At 37.1% G+C, this 15426-nt stretch overlaps 1 protein-coding gene across 6 annotated transcripts in view; it reads left to right on the forward strand.

The window, feature by feature from the left end:
• The window catches only part of NBEA (neurobeachin), a 510952-nt gene that overhangs the window by 310261 nt on the left and 185265 nt on the right, over positions 1–15426 (forward strand). For all 6 annotated transcript variants that reach the window (XM_086481881.1, XM_086481883.1, XM_086481885.1 and 3 more), the window contains one exon: positions 7644–7768. In XM_086481881.1, the coding sequence (XP_086338007.1) occupies positions 7644–7768 (125 nt within the window). The remainder of the gene's footprint in view (positions 1–7643; positions 7769–15426) is intronic.

The raw sequence follows: 15426 nt of genomic DNA on the forward strand, positions 1-15426 counted from the left end.
TAAGGTGACTCCTGCTCCTGTTCTGATGATCAGCAATAGGAATTTCTGTTACTTTGAGTTCCTCCTTGCTCTATTTCACCCTTATTTGAAAGTCCACATGAAAACCCTTCCTCTCCACCTAAACTTTGCAAAGCTACAACACACAATACTGATCTCTGTAAAAGTTTACAGGTTTATGAGTTGCATTCATCCTTCACAACTGTAAACAACTTCAAAACTTTTTCTTTTCTATTTTAAAAACTTTCACCATTCTCCAGTCTCCACAGAGAAACCTGTGGGTCAACTGCTGGTAACTTGTGCTGCATATATTATCAATTGTGTTAAAATGAGCATTTTTTTCTCTTTTTCTGTTCATAAAATCATCATAGAACCCCACAGATCAGCTCTAAACTTCACAGATTTCTGGAGTTCACTGCCTTAAACAAAACTAGCTCAAATTCACAAGTCTCTAAATATTCTAGATTATCTAATAGATATTCTTGATAACCAGTATTTATCCATTTATCCATCCATATTTATTCACATGGGTTTCTTTCTCTTCCCATCCACTTTCACAGGTATTTCTCTTCCACTAGTTTCTATAGTCATTGGTTTTCTTCTCACATCTCTGTTCCTTACAAACTTACTACTACTCCATTTTTTCCAGCTCAGAGTTGCTCTTTCTTCATTAATCAATAATTACATTTCAAACCTTTCATACCTTTCATCTTTGCTTTCCAATTTCTTTGCCTCCCAATCTGTTGTCTTTGTTGTTTCCCATTTCACAGTATCATGAAAATATTGCCAGAAGAAACGTTTTAATCTGTCCTTTCTGTTTCACTCCTGCTGTAGTAAAATTATTCCAATGAATATTACCTGTTGGTTAGACCCTATTACTTTCCTTTTTTAATTCCTCATTGTCTAACACTAGACTTTTCTGTCAAGTCCTTTCTCATATTTAGGGCTCTGACTTTGTCCAGATTTCTCCCTAAATTTCACCAATCATTCCCGTCTCATGTCTCTTCTCATTTTAATTTTTCACATTTTGGCAGCCCTACACAGGAGGTACAAAAATACCTCTCATGACACTTCTGAGTACAGCAGTGCTGACACGCCTTCTAACCATGCTGATGGGATGTAAGTCACCTAGCTGGACTGCTATGCTCTCCACACCACCTCCCTCAGCTGTCAGTGACCAGGACACTAGCTGCTTAGCCAAACTTTCAGGCACCTCTTTTGCTTTCTCTCTCATTTCTACCCATGCTGCACTGATTACAAATACAAGATGAAGCGGAGAAAAAGCTAGTGGTCACTGCCCATTCAGCCATCCCCCAGGAAGTGCTATCCCTAACCAACAGCCTAGGCATCCCTTGTTTGCCCACTGCCACAACCATCATCCCCCAATATTTATTGCCAGTGCCCTCTCCACCAGCTGCGTGTGTTCTTCCTCATGGTTTGTCTTCCTGCTGTTCTGTCACCTCACCAGTGTGTAACCATAACTTCGTCGTATTGTACTGATATCCTAAGCCTTGTAGCCCTGCTTCCGGCAATCCGTATATCAACCATGTTCCCTAGGACACATCCACCCAGCTTTTTTCTAAAATTACAGTATGAAACTTCTCATGCAACTTCACAGACTCATAGAATGGTTTGGGTTGGAAGGGACCTTGAAGATCGTCTAGTTCCAGCCCCTGTGCCATGGGCAGGGACACCTTCCACCAGACCAGGTTGCTGAAAGCCCCATCCAGCCTGGCCCTGAACACTGCCAGGGAGGGGGCAGCCACAGCTTCTCTGGGCAACCTGTGCCAGTGTCTCTCCACCCTCACAGTGAAGAACTTCTTCCTCATGTCCAATCTAAATCTACCTTCTCTCACTTTGAAACCATTGCTCCTTGTCCTGTCACCACACTCACAGAATCACAGAATCACTGCACTCCCTGATCAAGAGTCCCTCCCCACCTTTCCTGTAGGCCGCCTCAAGTACTGGAAGGCCACTATAAGGTCTCCCCGGAGCCTTCTCTTCTCCAGGCTGAACAACCCCAACTCTCTCAGCCTGTCCTCACAGGGGAGGTACTTCAGACCCCGAATCATTTTCATGGCCCTCCTCTGAATCTGCTCCAACAGATCCATGTCTTTCTTGCACTGGGGACTCCAGAGCACTCCAGGTGGGGTCTCACAAGGGCAGAGTAGAAGGCGAGAATCACTTCAACATATGACGTACAAATTAAGTTACTCAACATAATATTCATAAATTTAAATATTAAATTTCCATGAGTATTTAGCATCCTTCTATTTAAATGGTAAACTTTTTCTGAGACTTTTTCCCTTCTACCCTGAAAGTCTGCTAAATACACTCTTGATGTTTAACAATAATAATTCTTGTGCGTGTGTACTTAGGAGAAAAAAAAAGGTTCTGTTTATAAGAATACCTAAAGATTTTTTAAACTCCTATTAATATTTTTACCATCTTTTTCAATTTTCATTGCATTAGATGTTTCTCAGGTTCATTGACATCTTTATTCCCTGTGTTGGTATTTCCAGTTTTCAGTGTTATTAGTTTTCAGTATTATTAGTATTATCTGTTTAGTATTTTTCTTAGTTTTCAGTATTTCTAGTTTTATTTCTGGAATTCTCTAGCATGCTTTTTGGAAAAACACAATGGAGCTTTGTGATTTTTGTAACTATTTTTTTGTGTGTGCAGAGTAACTATACTAGTTATGTTAATCAAGGCTTCTGATATTTGTTTCTGTTCATGTATAACAAGACTTTGAGGGTTTTTATTCGTTATAATGTGGGATGTGATTTTTGCATACTTGTCTCACCAACTTGATAAAAACAGCAGTCACTGATTCTGTTTCAGGCACCACCACAAAACCTTCACTCCAGTACAATGATTGTATCTGTTGCTATACCACTTCCGAACAGTATTTGCTCTTTTGTTGTTACGGAAGACTTTTACTACTTAGATTTTCTGGCAAGTAGGTTTATATTTTAGATTGTACTTTTTAACTCTAATAAATATTGCATAAGTAATAATTTATATTTTTTATCTTTCAAGTTTACTTCTAAGTAAGTTTTACTTACTTTTTTTTAAATGTTACAGATTTTCTGTTCTTCATATTACCTTAGGGAAAAGCTTTATACTTTTCCAATATACATTTTTGCTCATTTCTCAAAACACAGTCGTAATTCCACACTGTGAAAAGAATTGTTTTTCCATTTTAAAATCTGTTGCATGAAAGCAACCAGGACTATTCTTGAAATTATAGATCATCAATTCTTTGCCTTTTCTATGCAGTTTCCCAGTATTACAAAGACTATGGATTCTCTGACATCCTTCCAGTTCTGTGACCCACCTCTTTTTCCAAAGAACTTTTCCCCTTCCCCCATGCCTGCAGGCTTGTTCCTCTTCATTAACATATTCGAACTTAATCTCTTCCATCTGGCAGCCCATCGTTTGGGCTGCAGTCTGAGGATCTTTTATGGACATGTGCACTGCTACGCTTCACTGTTTGTATTTGCCTCTAGTTGCTGTAGCTGTAGATGACATACAGCAAACTGCATTTGTATGTGGAAGGGGACTGGATTTTCACAGCCGTGGAGCTGCTGTCACAGATACCGACTGCCCAGAAGGTGGACAAGGACAAAGGCTTGCTGTTTAGGACAACTAACAGCTAATAGCAAAGAGTGTTATACAGAATTCTGGGCAGTTCTGAGTTTTAGAGCACCCTGCCCCTGGGAGACTTTAAAGCTGTTTGCACTAACTTATCGGAGTCCACCTTGGCTGTTGGGGTAGCGTAACACTTTGCCTTTCCATCCCATGCTGCCCTTTAACAAGATAAAATGCTGTTTGAAGTAGGAGAATATACACAGTCAGCTGCTAAGCGGGCACCAGTGATGACAGTGGCAGTGAAACCGAATTTGTAATTCATCAATAACTGTCATAAAATAGGACTTGTTCCATTAAAACATGTACATTCTATGTCTGTATTAACTATATGAAATACTGCATATCTGAAATCTGGGATTAAGTTTGCAACATGCACGCCACTCCAAATAAGTTTTTTCATTGTTAGTAACCCTGTCATCTCAGTAGTTTCGTACCAGTCCTCATTATGATGAGAAAGGTTTATATTGGATTGTATTACAGTTTGTAAGGAAATAATCATGACAGTTAAACTCATGGTGCGGACTTCTTTGGGTCATGTGTTTTAGGGTGCGTTTTAAATAACTGTTCACTTAAAGGGATAGAGATGTATTTCTTCTTTTGAAGTATAAGTAGCTCATGAATGATGCTATGAACTTTTAGTTCTTAAAAAAAATTTCATTACCATATGCTTAATATGCACTTTTTTTTTCATTCAAACAAGCATGATTCAAAATGTCACTTAACTGGTATAAGATATGGGGGAATGAGAAATTACCTGTAATCTAGTTGGCTGTGGAAATAAGGATTATTAATAATAGACATTATTAAGAAAAGTAAAGCTTATTGAAATACTGTACTTGTCACAGAAATAAATTACTAAAATGACTTGATTTAGTCAAGTCACTTCTAGGAAAAATGGGTTTTAGCAGAAAAAGACATGGACAATTTGCAGACATGATCTCTTCTAGAACTGACTTGTGCCTAGTACAGCATTAGAAAGTGTAGTTCTGCTTGATTTACCATTATTTAGAACTACCTAACGGCTACCTAAATTCCTGAAAAATCTTAGAGCCAGAATATTATCCACAGAATTAGAATATAAGTATTTCTAAAGTACTGTAATCTAGGGGCTAGACAACTTAATACTGATTCAGTCCATAGCTCTGGACTTTTAAAGCAGGTTAAATTCTTAGTTTTAGGCTGGAGTTTGTGGCCACAGTATTCTGCTTACTAGTGGCTTTATTCTAATCCGAAGATGTAATAATACAATTTTTTAGGAAAATCCCAAAAATTTTTCTGTCTATAATGCAAGTGATGAAACTCAACCATTCAAAACTTTCTGTAGGTATTTCAGGTGTCTGCTTTCTTGCTGACAATAGGGTGGAGGAAAGTATCTTGTCCTTATGTTAAAGATGTTGCTCAAAAAGTCAAGGGTAAATCTGAGAGTAACTGGTTAATATTCAGAAACGTTTTCTTTAGGGTTCAGATACTGTTTTCCAGTAACCTGAAATTATGTGATAACATTGTGGGATAGAAACCTGTAGAAAACTCTGGGAAGAAACTTCAGTTGTGTTTTAAAAAGCCATACAATTTGTGACTAGGAATAAGGTTTGTGTTCTATTATTTCAAAATTTTTGTTTTCCACCATTATTAAGTATTTCATAGGTGGATCTCTGGTGAACTTATAACCTTTTTTTGGATCCCCAAAGTAGACTTTATCCTCTGACAATTTCATCACTTCTTTACTTAGCACTTCATTAAAATAGTGACTTTAAAATCTGTTTTACTTTCAGCTGAGAATATACAGTATTTTTCAGTCTGATTAATGAGATTAATGGATTACCAGATTAAACACAAAAAAAAAATTAAAATGTCATTTTTTAAATCTTTGAGTAGTTCTTCATTTCATAAAAAGTTTTTAATTCTTACATAGTTGTATCATTCTTATCAACCTAACAGTCTTTTTTTTTTTTTAATTATTCTTGTGGAGACAAATGCCATGTCAGAGGACTCTTGTGTTTAAAAGAGTTTTCATTAATATCTTTACTCCTGTTCCATCATGACTTACTCTTAGATGGAATTAAAAAGGGAAAGTTTCTTGCCTTTCAAAAAATCACTGTGATAAAAAACCTTTAAGGTTATCTTTGATACCATCAGTTTAAAATATAGACTTGGAGTCTGCAAGAAGTCTTTAAGCTTTGCCTTTTAAACCATGGGGTGGTTGTCTGCCCATTTTTGCATTCATATCACATAAGGGTCAAGGGGATTTAGCAGTCTCAATAAAATTATTCAGTGCTCAGTGTAGGAGGAGAAATGATGGACTGATACTTCAGGCTAACACGACATCTGTGAGCAAAAACTGTATCATAGTAGAAAACCAAAGTAGGCTATTTTATTTAGCAAAAGATAATTGGCACTCAGGATAGCAAGGTATTTCTGTCTCATAGCATGCAGGCCAGGCCCTTAATGCTGCATCTTCCCACCGTGGGAGCTCAGAGTCACTGCCTCACCTTTATGCAAGATGCTCTGAATTGCTTTCAGTGAGGAAGCAGCTCCCACTGAACTGCTGAAGTTGCCTCCTCAGTGCTTGTGGATAAGTAAAATGCCTGCAAGGCAGCAATGAAAGTAGGACTTCCACAAGACTTGAGAAGCATATAGTGAAAATGTCATTCAGAATGCAAAGAAACACAACGTTGACTAAAAATGATGGTGTGCTGCTTCTGAAAATTTGTAAGTGGCTAGAAGGCATGCTGCTACATCCACTTTATGCTGTGTCCTCTAGAACTGATCCAAATCTCACAACAGCAGTTAGTAAAGTTGGACAAGAACTCCTGCAAGCATAAAGAAAAAGTGGTTAACGCCTAGAAAAATCCAGCAAAGGCGTAGCCCACACTTGAGAGTTGAAAACTTTTTTTTTTCATCTGCCTTTTGACCAGGTTCTGCAGAGAGCTTGAAAATGACTGGTTTAAAGCAGTGGTTCCCTAGTTATGGTCTGCAAGGTCATGATCTGCAGAATCATTTTCAGTGTATAGTGTGTTCAGTTATGAGTTTGATGAGAAGGATGCATCCACAAATGTTTTGGATATTTGATAGTGATCCAAGAAGTTTTTTAAATGTTGGCTTAAAATACAGCTTTGCCCAAATATCCCACAGCATACTTATGAAAGTGATGTGGGAGATTTTTGTGTTGATAAGGTCAAGAAGTTGTCTGAAAGCGGAGCTGGTCATTTCTTTAGAACAACAGTTGAATACCAGATTATTATATATGTGCATGTTTTGACTTAAATATAGATTAGCAATGGCTTATATTATTCTACAGAACATTAATATTGCTTTTGAATGTAAAAAGGCAATGTAATGCAAAGATGGCCATGGTTGTTAATGGCTTGTATTGGCTGGAAGCTATAAAATCATCCTAGTACTCTGTTAGTGCTGGAATAATAATTTACCAAGACAATTACCACATGGTGGAATTTTTTTGCTGCTCTAATTCAGTGTTATTAATAATGAATAAAATTGCAATTTTCTCAGGTTGCTAGGGGCAGTGGGGAATTATTTCAATGAATATTTCAGCACATTAGTTTAATCATAGTTCCACAAAATTCAAGTGGGCAATATTTTATACTTCTAAGTTCAGCCTGCTAAGGGACCATAGTCATTAAATTGCAAACTATTTGCACTGAGGTCCATTCTATGATTTACAAGCCTTGTTAAAAACACTGTAAAAGAAAGCAAGCTGTGCCATTAATACTTGTAATTTGATGCTGCATTTGTTAATGGGCTCAGTGTGATTAATGTTTTTAGCAGCAGGCAGAACATTTTGAGACAGGCAGCGCTGAGGTTTATAATATACAAATGCATGTAAAGAAACGTGAGAATATTGTAAGTTTTGTAATATATGTTTTTACAAGATTATATTCCTGATAGAGAAAAGCAACAGTGAAGTTTTACTGTAATGTATGTAAATACAGTTCAAGCTGTGGTAGATGCTGATGTGTGTGTTCTTTATTTCATAGCCAACTGCATGACTTCTGGCGCTTGGATTACTGGGAAGACGATTTGCGCCGGCGGAGGCGATTTGTTCGCAATGCTTTTGGGTCTACTCATTCTGACGCTCTCCTAAAAGCTGCTGTCGAATATGGTCAGTACTAACTCCTGCTTAAAAATACAGCTTTTCATGTTTTCTTGATATCCATAAATCCCTATGAATCGCGTCCCTTCTTTTCTAAGGACAGTGATGAGAATTCCTAGGACAACATATTCTTAGAAAAAGAATTCTTTCAATTCTTACACTTTAATGAACCAGAAGACTTGAGCTTGTGGGCTGTTAAATTCTCTGATCCGCAAGGGATTCACATTATACCTCTCTGGCATTCCCAGACACTAATTTTGAGACACTAGTAAAAGTAACTGGTCTCTTTGGAGTGACAGAACAAAACTGTTAGGCCATCAAACTAATGTGTTGTAATAGTTCCATTGGAGACCTTTCATGAATAAGGAATTAACAGGTTTTTTGACATATCAGAAGTTTTATCCTGGCATGTGTAATCTCAGCCAAAAGTATTTTTTTTTCTGCAAATCATGGAATACATAAGAACTTGTTTGTAATAATGTTTTTAAGGATATTTGTGATTTGGATAGTGAACTGTCTACATAGGAGCTTTGATCTAGGAAACTATGGATTAGATGATGTTTGATTTTCGTGGAGAGGTAGCTGGAGTATAAAAAAGGAAGGAGGAACATGCTTACAAATTCCTTTATATCATCTAAAAGTTCCATATGTTTAGTGAGTTCTGTACAGCAGACTGAACCTGAGTACTCCAAAAGTCTAAAGCAAATTTATTTCTCAGGTTTAAGCTGCGGTACCTCTCTAACATACCAAAGACAGGAACTTTTTAAAGAACAATAATATGTTTTTCTGTCCTTTTACTATTTTTTTTTTAATAATCTGTAGTACTGAAAAAGTAATCCTGGGATTCTTTAGCATTTAGGAGTAAAAAGTGGAAGTAATTATATGCAAAGCAAGTTGAACCTTTCAGCTGATGTGTAGCCAAAGGCTAATGCTGCCAGAAGTTCTGAATATGATGGATAGAAAGCTAACTGTGTGTGACCTACGCATTTCACCAACTTTGCAGGTTGTTGAGGCAAATAGCTGGGATTCAAACAAGGTTAGACATATAAATTAATATCTGTGTGTGCAGTTATACTAGCTAGTGTAATTTAATACTTCTTTAAACGTGAAGGCTATCATGTGCAGGACTTCAGGTCGTAAACTGTTCATAAATTGGGTTAAGGAAGACATTTCCCCCAGTAGTATATAGTATTGCATATTTGACAAAGGGTTATTTTCTCCACATTCTTCCAAAACATCAAAATAGAGATCTTATGAGAGGCAGATGCAAAACCGCTAATTGGTGTGTTGCTTTTATAAGGCAAATAATCATCAACAAAACTGTGGGCTTTATGCATTATACAGGTATAAGAACCCTTAAAAATATTCTTATTAATTAATATTTTTTATTTTGGATATTAAAATAGCATTAAAACAGGAAGAAACCTGATTTATAAACTATTACAAATTTTTAAGCCTTCTTACTGTCCTGTTTTTTAAAATAACAGGATCTTCCCATTTACTTAGATGGACTTTGTTTCATGCCTTTATAGCAGGAATATTGTGTCTTTGGGATAAGATTGTACTCAGAAGATGCTGGAAATGGTTTTGGTTTAGTTTGGGGTTTTATGAGAACTATAATACAAGTTGCACTTAAAACAGTTTCAGCACGTTGCAAAGATTGCCTCCATTTATGTAGTTTCTGTGTTCTAGTATTTTAGTGCAGGTGACAGCTGCCTGGTAGTAGAGCTAGCCTGCAAGACAAAGCTGCAACCAAAGAAAAGAAACACTGAAGTAGTTATGGTTTCATATTGGATTGTTTCTTTATAATTTCGTACTACTCACCTGTTAGCGCGTTCAACATACAGGAAAATTAAAGCTCAGGTGTGTTTAGAGGTGGTACGCATCAAACTTAGTGGTTGCATAAAAATTACAAGAGACCAAAGTTGTCTTGTTTGCAGAATTAAAATAAATAATTCTAACTTTTCACGCATGTATTAAAATTAACATACGGAATTTTAAAACAGCATGCATTAAAGTTGTAATTCATGGATCCTATCTAGATGTACTTTTCAGAGGCTTAAGCCTTTGGATTTTAATATTGAAACTTTTAGCTGACCTTTCTCTGTAGGAAAACATCCTTAACACTGATGTTATTTTTATGCCTCTTGGTGTTACTAATGAGTTGAATAATTTATGAGGTTGTCATGTGAAAAGGATTTGGTGCAGTTTGATGTACTTTTAGCCTCTGGTGTTGGAATGTGATTAATAAAGAGCTAGAGGCAGATTTTTTTCCATAGGGCTTAACTTTCATTGTGATTTTTTTTATTAGCTTTGTTTTGATAATTTTGTTTGGAACAGTTTGATAATAAATGCCCCTAGCTTCCAAAACTAAGCATGATATCACACACAGAAAGAATTTAAAACATTTTTTTTAAAAATCGTACTGCATAGTTTTCCAGTAACAGATTTTTTCCTGACCTCAGATACTTTGTTTGTGAGAAATAAACTATTAATCAAAGCAAAATCTGTTCGGCTTTTGTTATATTAATAGCAATTTTTCATCTTGGCTGATACCTCTTAGTACAAGTAAAGCTATTTTGAGCATCAGTAAAACAGTGGAAACATCTTACCAGTTTTTGTTATCTACATTGACTGTCAGTTATCATTTAGGATTTTGTGCATAAATATTGCAGTGGAGGAATGTTTAGTCAAAGCCTAAGTCAGCAAGCTCCTCAGTGTCTACGATCAAAGGCATCAACTTAAATAGGTCTGATCAGGCATTGCAGAAGAGGGCAGGCAGTTTCAGCTGAGCAAAAATCACAGAGCAAAGATGACAAAATTAATCAGTCATTTCTTTGGCAGTAAATAATAAGATATGCTGAGGATTGCAGATGAGAGAATTTCCTGATTCCTTGGAGATGTGCTTGCTTAACACCTGATTTATCTAAGCTTGTGCAGCCATCAAGTTATGACCTTGATAAATAAAAAAGTGCTCTACAGCTACTCTAGTATTAAATCAGAGTTGATGTTGGATGTATGGATACTGTAATTATATAATACTTGCAGTCATCAAGGAATAGAAGAAAATGAAAACTATGCCTGTGATCTATACATTTGTTTTAGAGAAGTAACAAGAAATGTCAAGAAATGTTGAATTCTACCTTGAAGAGCTAAAAAAAAAAAAAAAAAGTGTTAATTTTAGCTGATAAGTGACTTCTTCCTGTAGGAAATATTACATATTATCTACTACTGGGAAACAGTATTCTCTCAAAAAAATTCTGCTACAAGGCGAGTGGGTGAAGTTTCTATTCAATTACAGTCTGTTAGTCAGCCATTGTATGCATGTCTGATTTTGATAAAATAGAATATACATACATATATATCTCTCTGTGTGCATTTACATACATATATATATATATATATGTGTTCAAAGTACCTGACAAGTAAAAAATACTGCAATGAGAAATTATGACATATTTCTATGGCTATATACAACTGTGTGAAAAATTATAGCTTATTTTTATGGCTATATTTGAGATTGTAGGTATGTTGGAGTCACAGCAGCATTTACAAGAGACAGATGGGACAATTTTTCCCTTTGGATTAGTCTCCTCCATTTCTAAGTTTTTGGTATTAGGCATTGGATTTGTTCGTAAACTGTTAAAATGACTTTCATATCTAGATTTAAAATTCAAGTGTAATTAGTTCAGCATTGTATCTGCTGTGCCCTTTTGTTTTAGTTAAATTCTTACTTGAATAGAAATATAGATTCATTTCTCCCTTTTGTGAAGCTGAAGGTATACTACTTACTGCAGTATCAAAGTGCAAGCTATAATAGGATTTTGAACTACCTGAAAACTTTTAGAAGAGTTTTAATTTTGTAGTGTTAATAGCTCTTATTTTAAGTTTAGATGGAGTTTTTAATTACAGTGTAGACTGAAAAGAAAGGAAGAAAAAAAAAAGATATAAAACATTATGAACTCTTCTCTTCCCCAAATTTTACTACCAATAAATGCATGAAATATGCAGATATGACCCAATTCACAGTGATTCTGTACATGTGGTGAAAGAACTGTCTCTTCCAGTTAATCACCTTAACAGTTTACAGTCATTGGAGATTAGTATAGATGAGACACTACTGTACCACCCTGCCAGTGAGACAGAATACTGCTCCGCAAAGGTCATCTTAAGAGCAAAACAGTTAATTTATTAAGCTTTGGTCCTTCAGTCTTTAAAGATTGTTGTCCAGAAACCATTTGCACATAGAGGGGGTACAAGAAATTTTCTAGTCTGCATTGGAGGAAATGGACATGAATAACTCAGTGCCCATGTTATAAACATATATGTAAGCCAGACAAATATTTCTAATGTCTGTGTTCAAGGATATTTGGCCTATTAACCTGATTATCATGACAGATCCTGAGTGCTTAGAATAAAAAAAAAAAAAAAGGAAAAGAAAATAAAATTTAAAAAAGCCTTCATAATGTGTTATGTAATACATTCGGGTTTTGAAACAAAGCTACAGATAGGTATTATATGCATAATATGGCAATTGCTTTTGAACTTGCATATTTTAAGTTACTCGTTCCATTATGTACTTGGACACCTAATTAGCAACCTTATTTCAAGAGCAGTTCTAGCTGAAGCAGGCTGTATATGGGTCCTTCTTGGACTTGTTAGGGCTCTGAGTTTCAGCAAATGCTGTGTGTGCTCATCATCAGAAATACTGTTTCATTATACAAACAGAATTAAAAAGCAGTCAGGTTTTGAAATCTGAACAGTTCAAATCTGAAATCTACTTTCATGAAAGCAGCTGGATTTTGGTAGACTTCCAAAGAATTATGGGCAGGATTCCTTCAGGCTGCTGAAGGACTTACATTCCCAGAATATTTAGCTTTAAGCAAGCGCTATCTAAATAACAAGGCTGTGTGAGTTCCCTGCTATGAAACTGGGGGTCTAAAATCCATGGGAACCCATACTCAAACCAGGGACTGTCTTCAGTACAGGGATTCTGGGTGTTCCATGGACCCTAAAGGAATTTTTGAGGGTCCTCAGTGTTAAAGAAAAATGTACCAAGATGTACTTTCAGTAACTGTAGCTCTAGAAAAACCCCTTAGTGCTGAGAAGTCCAGAGCAGTTGATTCCCACAGCTCCATCTTCTGAACTGCTGAGCTCCCTGCCTTCTGCAGCCAGTGTTAGGACAAGATAGAGGGAGGAGACTCCAGAGAAACTGGTAAGAAGCTGTTTTCATTTGGCATGTGGCAAATGTTGTTCCAGAAAGCTAAGTCAGCTTTACAGACGAACTTACCATGACATTTTCAGGTGATAAGACATTTGAAGAAATCAAATTGTCGCATGAACTGGAGATGCTCAATTTAATTATCTCTGTTTGGAAGCTTTGCTGTAAAATCAAATACCTTGTTCTAGGAAGTCTGAATGCCCGCTTAAAAGCTAGTCTTCATTTCCAGAGATCCTGCATTTTGGGTTCTACGCTTTGATGTATTAGGTTTTTGACACTAGTGACATCACTAACAACCTGGAGATGTCTTTTGTTGGTGAAAGTACCACTATTGTTTACAGCAAATTCAAGACTCTCAAAGTAATTGTGAAAATTGTATATATCTAAAAACATTAATTTACTTTTTCTCAGCTTTATAAAGTCCTCTGACTTCATTATCTTCACCCTGTCTTTTGTCTGTACTTATTGAAAATGCCTACTGTATTTCTATAGCAGTTTCAACAACACTAATTTCAGAACTATTTTTAAGTAAGCAGTAATTTTTCAGTAACTTATGCAAAACTGAAAGCAAATTGAAGACAACTGAAACTGGATCATCACTTTTGCTGGCAGGCCCGTGAGATGCATAAAAACTAGTTACTTTTCTAGGTGTATCTGCAGTGAGAATGTTCTCTGTGTACCATGTAAGAGATTAAAGACCAAACTATGCTTTCAGTTTTTTCTCTGAAATACGGCTTCCTATACTATAGATGAACAGCTTTGCTGTCAGGGTTGAGTTTCTAGATCTTTTTGTAGGCTTCTTTTACATTTGCTTTTACTTCTGAAGTGATCCAGATATTCTTTATATATTCTTTGTTTAGCGCAGGGGGGGAGAAGGCTCAAGGGAGCTGTATAGTTCTGTATAAATACCTGTTGGGAGAGAATGAAGAAGGTGGTGTCAAGACACTTCTTAGTGGTGCTCAGTGAGAGACAAGAGGCGACAGGCACAAGCTGAAATACGGAATATTCTATTTAAACATAAGTACAAACTTATGGTTGTCAAACAATGGAACAGGTTGTCCAGAGAAGCTGGGTAGTCCCCATCCTTGGTAATAGTGAAAATGCAGCTTGCCAAGGACCTGGGCGGCCTGCTTTCACTGACCCTGCTTTGGGCAGAGGGTTGGACTAGACAATCTCCAGAGGTGCCTTCCAGCCTCAAGGATTCTGTGGTTTTTATAATGGAGCCAGAGCTTGAAGTAGACGGTTGTCAGAACTTAGTCTTCAGCAGTATTTTTAAAAGCTAAATTACTTACACCTCAATGTTCAAGACTGATCTTCTTAGGTAATTTCAGTTTGATTGATATTAGAAATGCGATCCTCAACAACAAGTTACTTTAATCTTCGTAAAACTTTTTTAACAAGTGCAGATTTACATAGCACGGAATTACAGAATGGTTGAGGTTGGAAGGGACCTGTTCAAGCAAGACCATGTAGAGCAGGTTGCCCAGGACCCTCTCCAGACAGCTTTTGAGAGTATCTCCAAGGATGGAGACTCCACAGCCTCCCTGGGCAACCTATGCCAGTGGACCATCACCATCAGAGTCAAAAAATGTTTTGTGATATTCAGAGACAACCTCCTCTATTTCAGTTTTTGCCCATTGCCTCTTTTCCTGTCACTGAAAGGAGCCTGGCTTCGTCCTCTTTGCACCCTCCCTTCAGGTACTTAGGTACCTTGGTAAGATCCCCCTGAGCCTTTTCTTCTCTAGGCTGAACAGTCCCAGCTCTCTTAGCCTTTCCTTATAGGAGCGATGCTTCAATCCCTTAATCATTTCCATGGCCCTTCTTTAGACTCTGTCCATTATGTCCATGTCTCTCTTGTGCTGGGGAGCCTGGAACTGGTCACAGAACTCCAGGCATGGCCTCACCAGTGCTGAGTAGAGGGGCAGGATCACCTCCCTCAACCTGCTGGCAATACTTTGCCTAATGGAGCCCAGGATACCATTAACATTTGCAACAAGGGCACATTGCTGGCTCATGTTCAACTTGATGTCCACCAGGATCCCGAGGTTCTTTTTTGCAGAGCTGCTTTCTGGCTGGGTGGGCCCCAGCATATCCTGATGCCCGGGGTTGTTCCTCCCCTGTTGCAGGACTTTGTACTTCTTCTTGAACTTCATGAGGTTCATGTCAGCCCATTTCTCCAACCTGATGAGGCCCCCCTGGATGGCAGCATGACCATCTGGCATGTTAGCTAGTCCTCCCAGTTTCATGTCATGTGCAAACTCGATGAGGGTACACTCTGCCTCATCATCCAGATCATTAATGAAGATGTTGAACAGGTATGGATCATCAAAAAAAAAGGTTCTAATACCAATTTGCTGATGGACAGTGTAATATTTATTATTATTGAAATAGAGTTTGTTCACAGAATTACAGAATGTTAGGGGTTGGAAGGGACCTCTGGAGATCA

This window comes from Leptosomus discolor, chromosome 1 (genome assembly GCF_034619465.1).
Source record: "Leptosomus discolor isolate bLepDis1 chromosome 1, bLepDis1.hap2, whole genome shotgun sequence".
Taxonomy (NCBI): domain Eukaryota; kingdom Metazoa; phylum Chordata; class Aves; order Leptosomiformes; family Leptosomidae; genus Leptosomus; species Leptosomus discolor.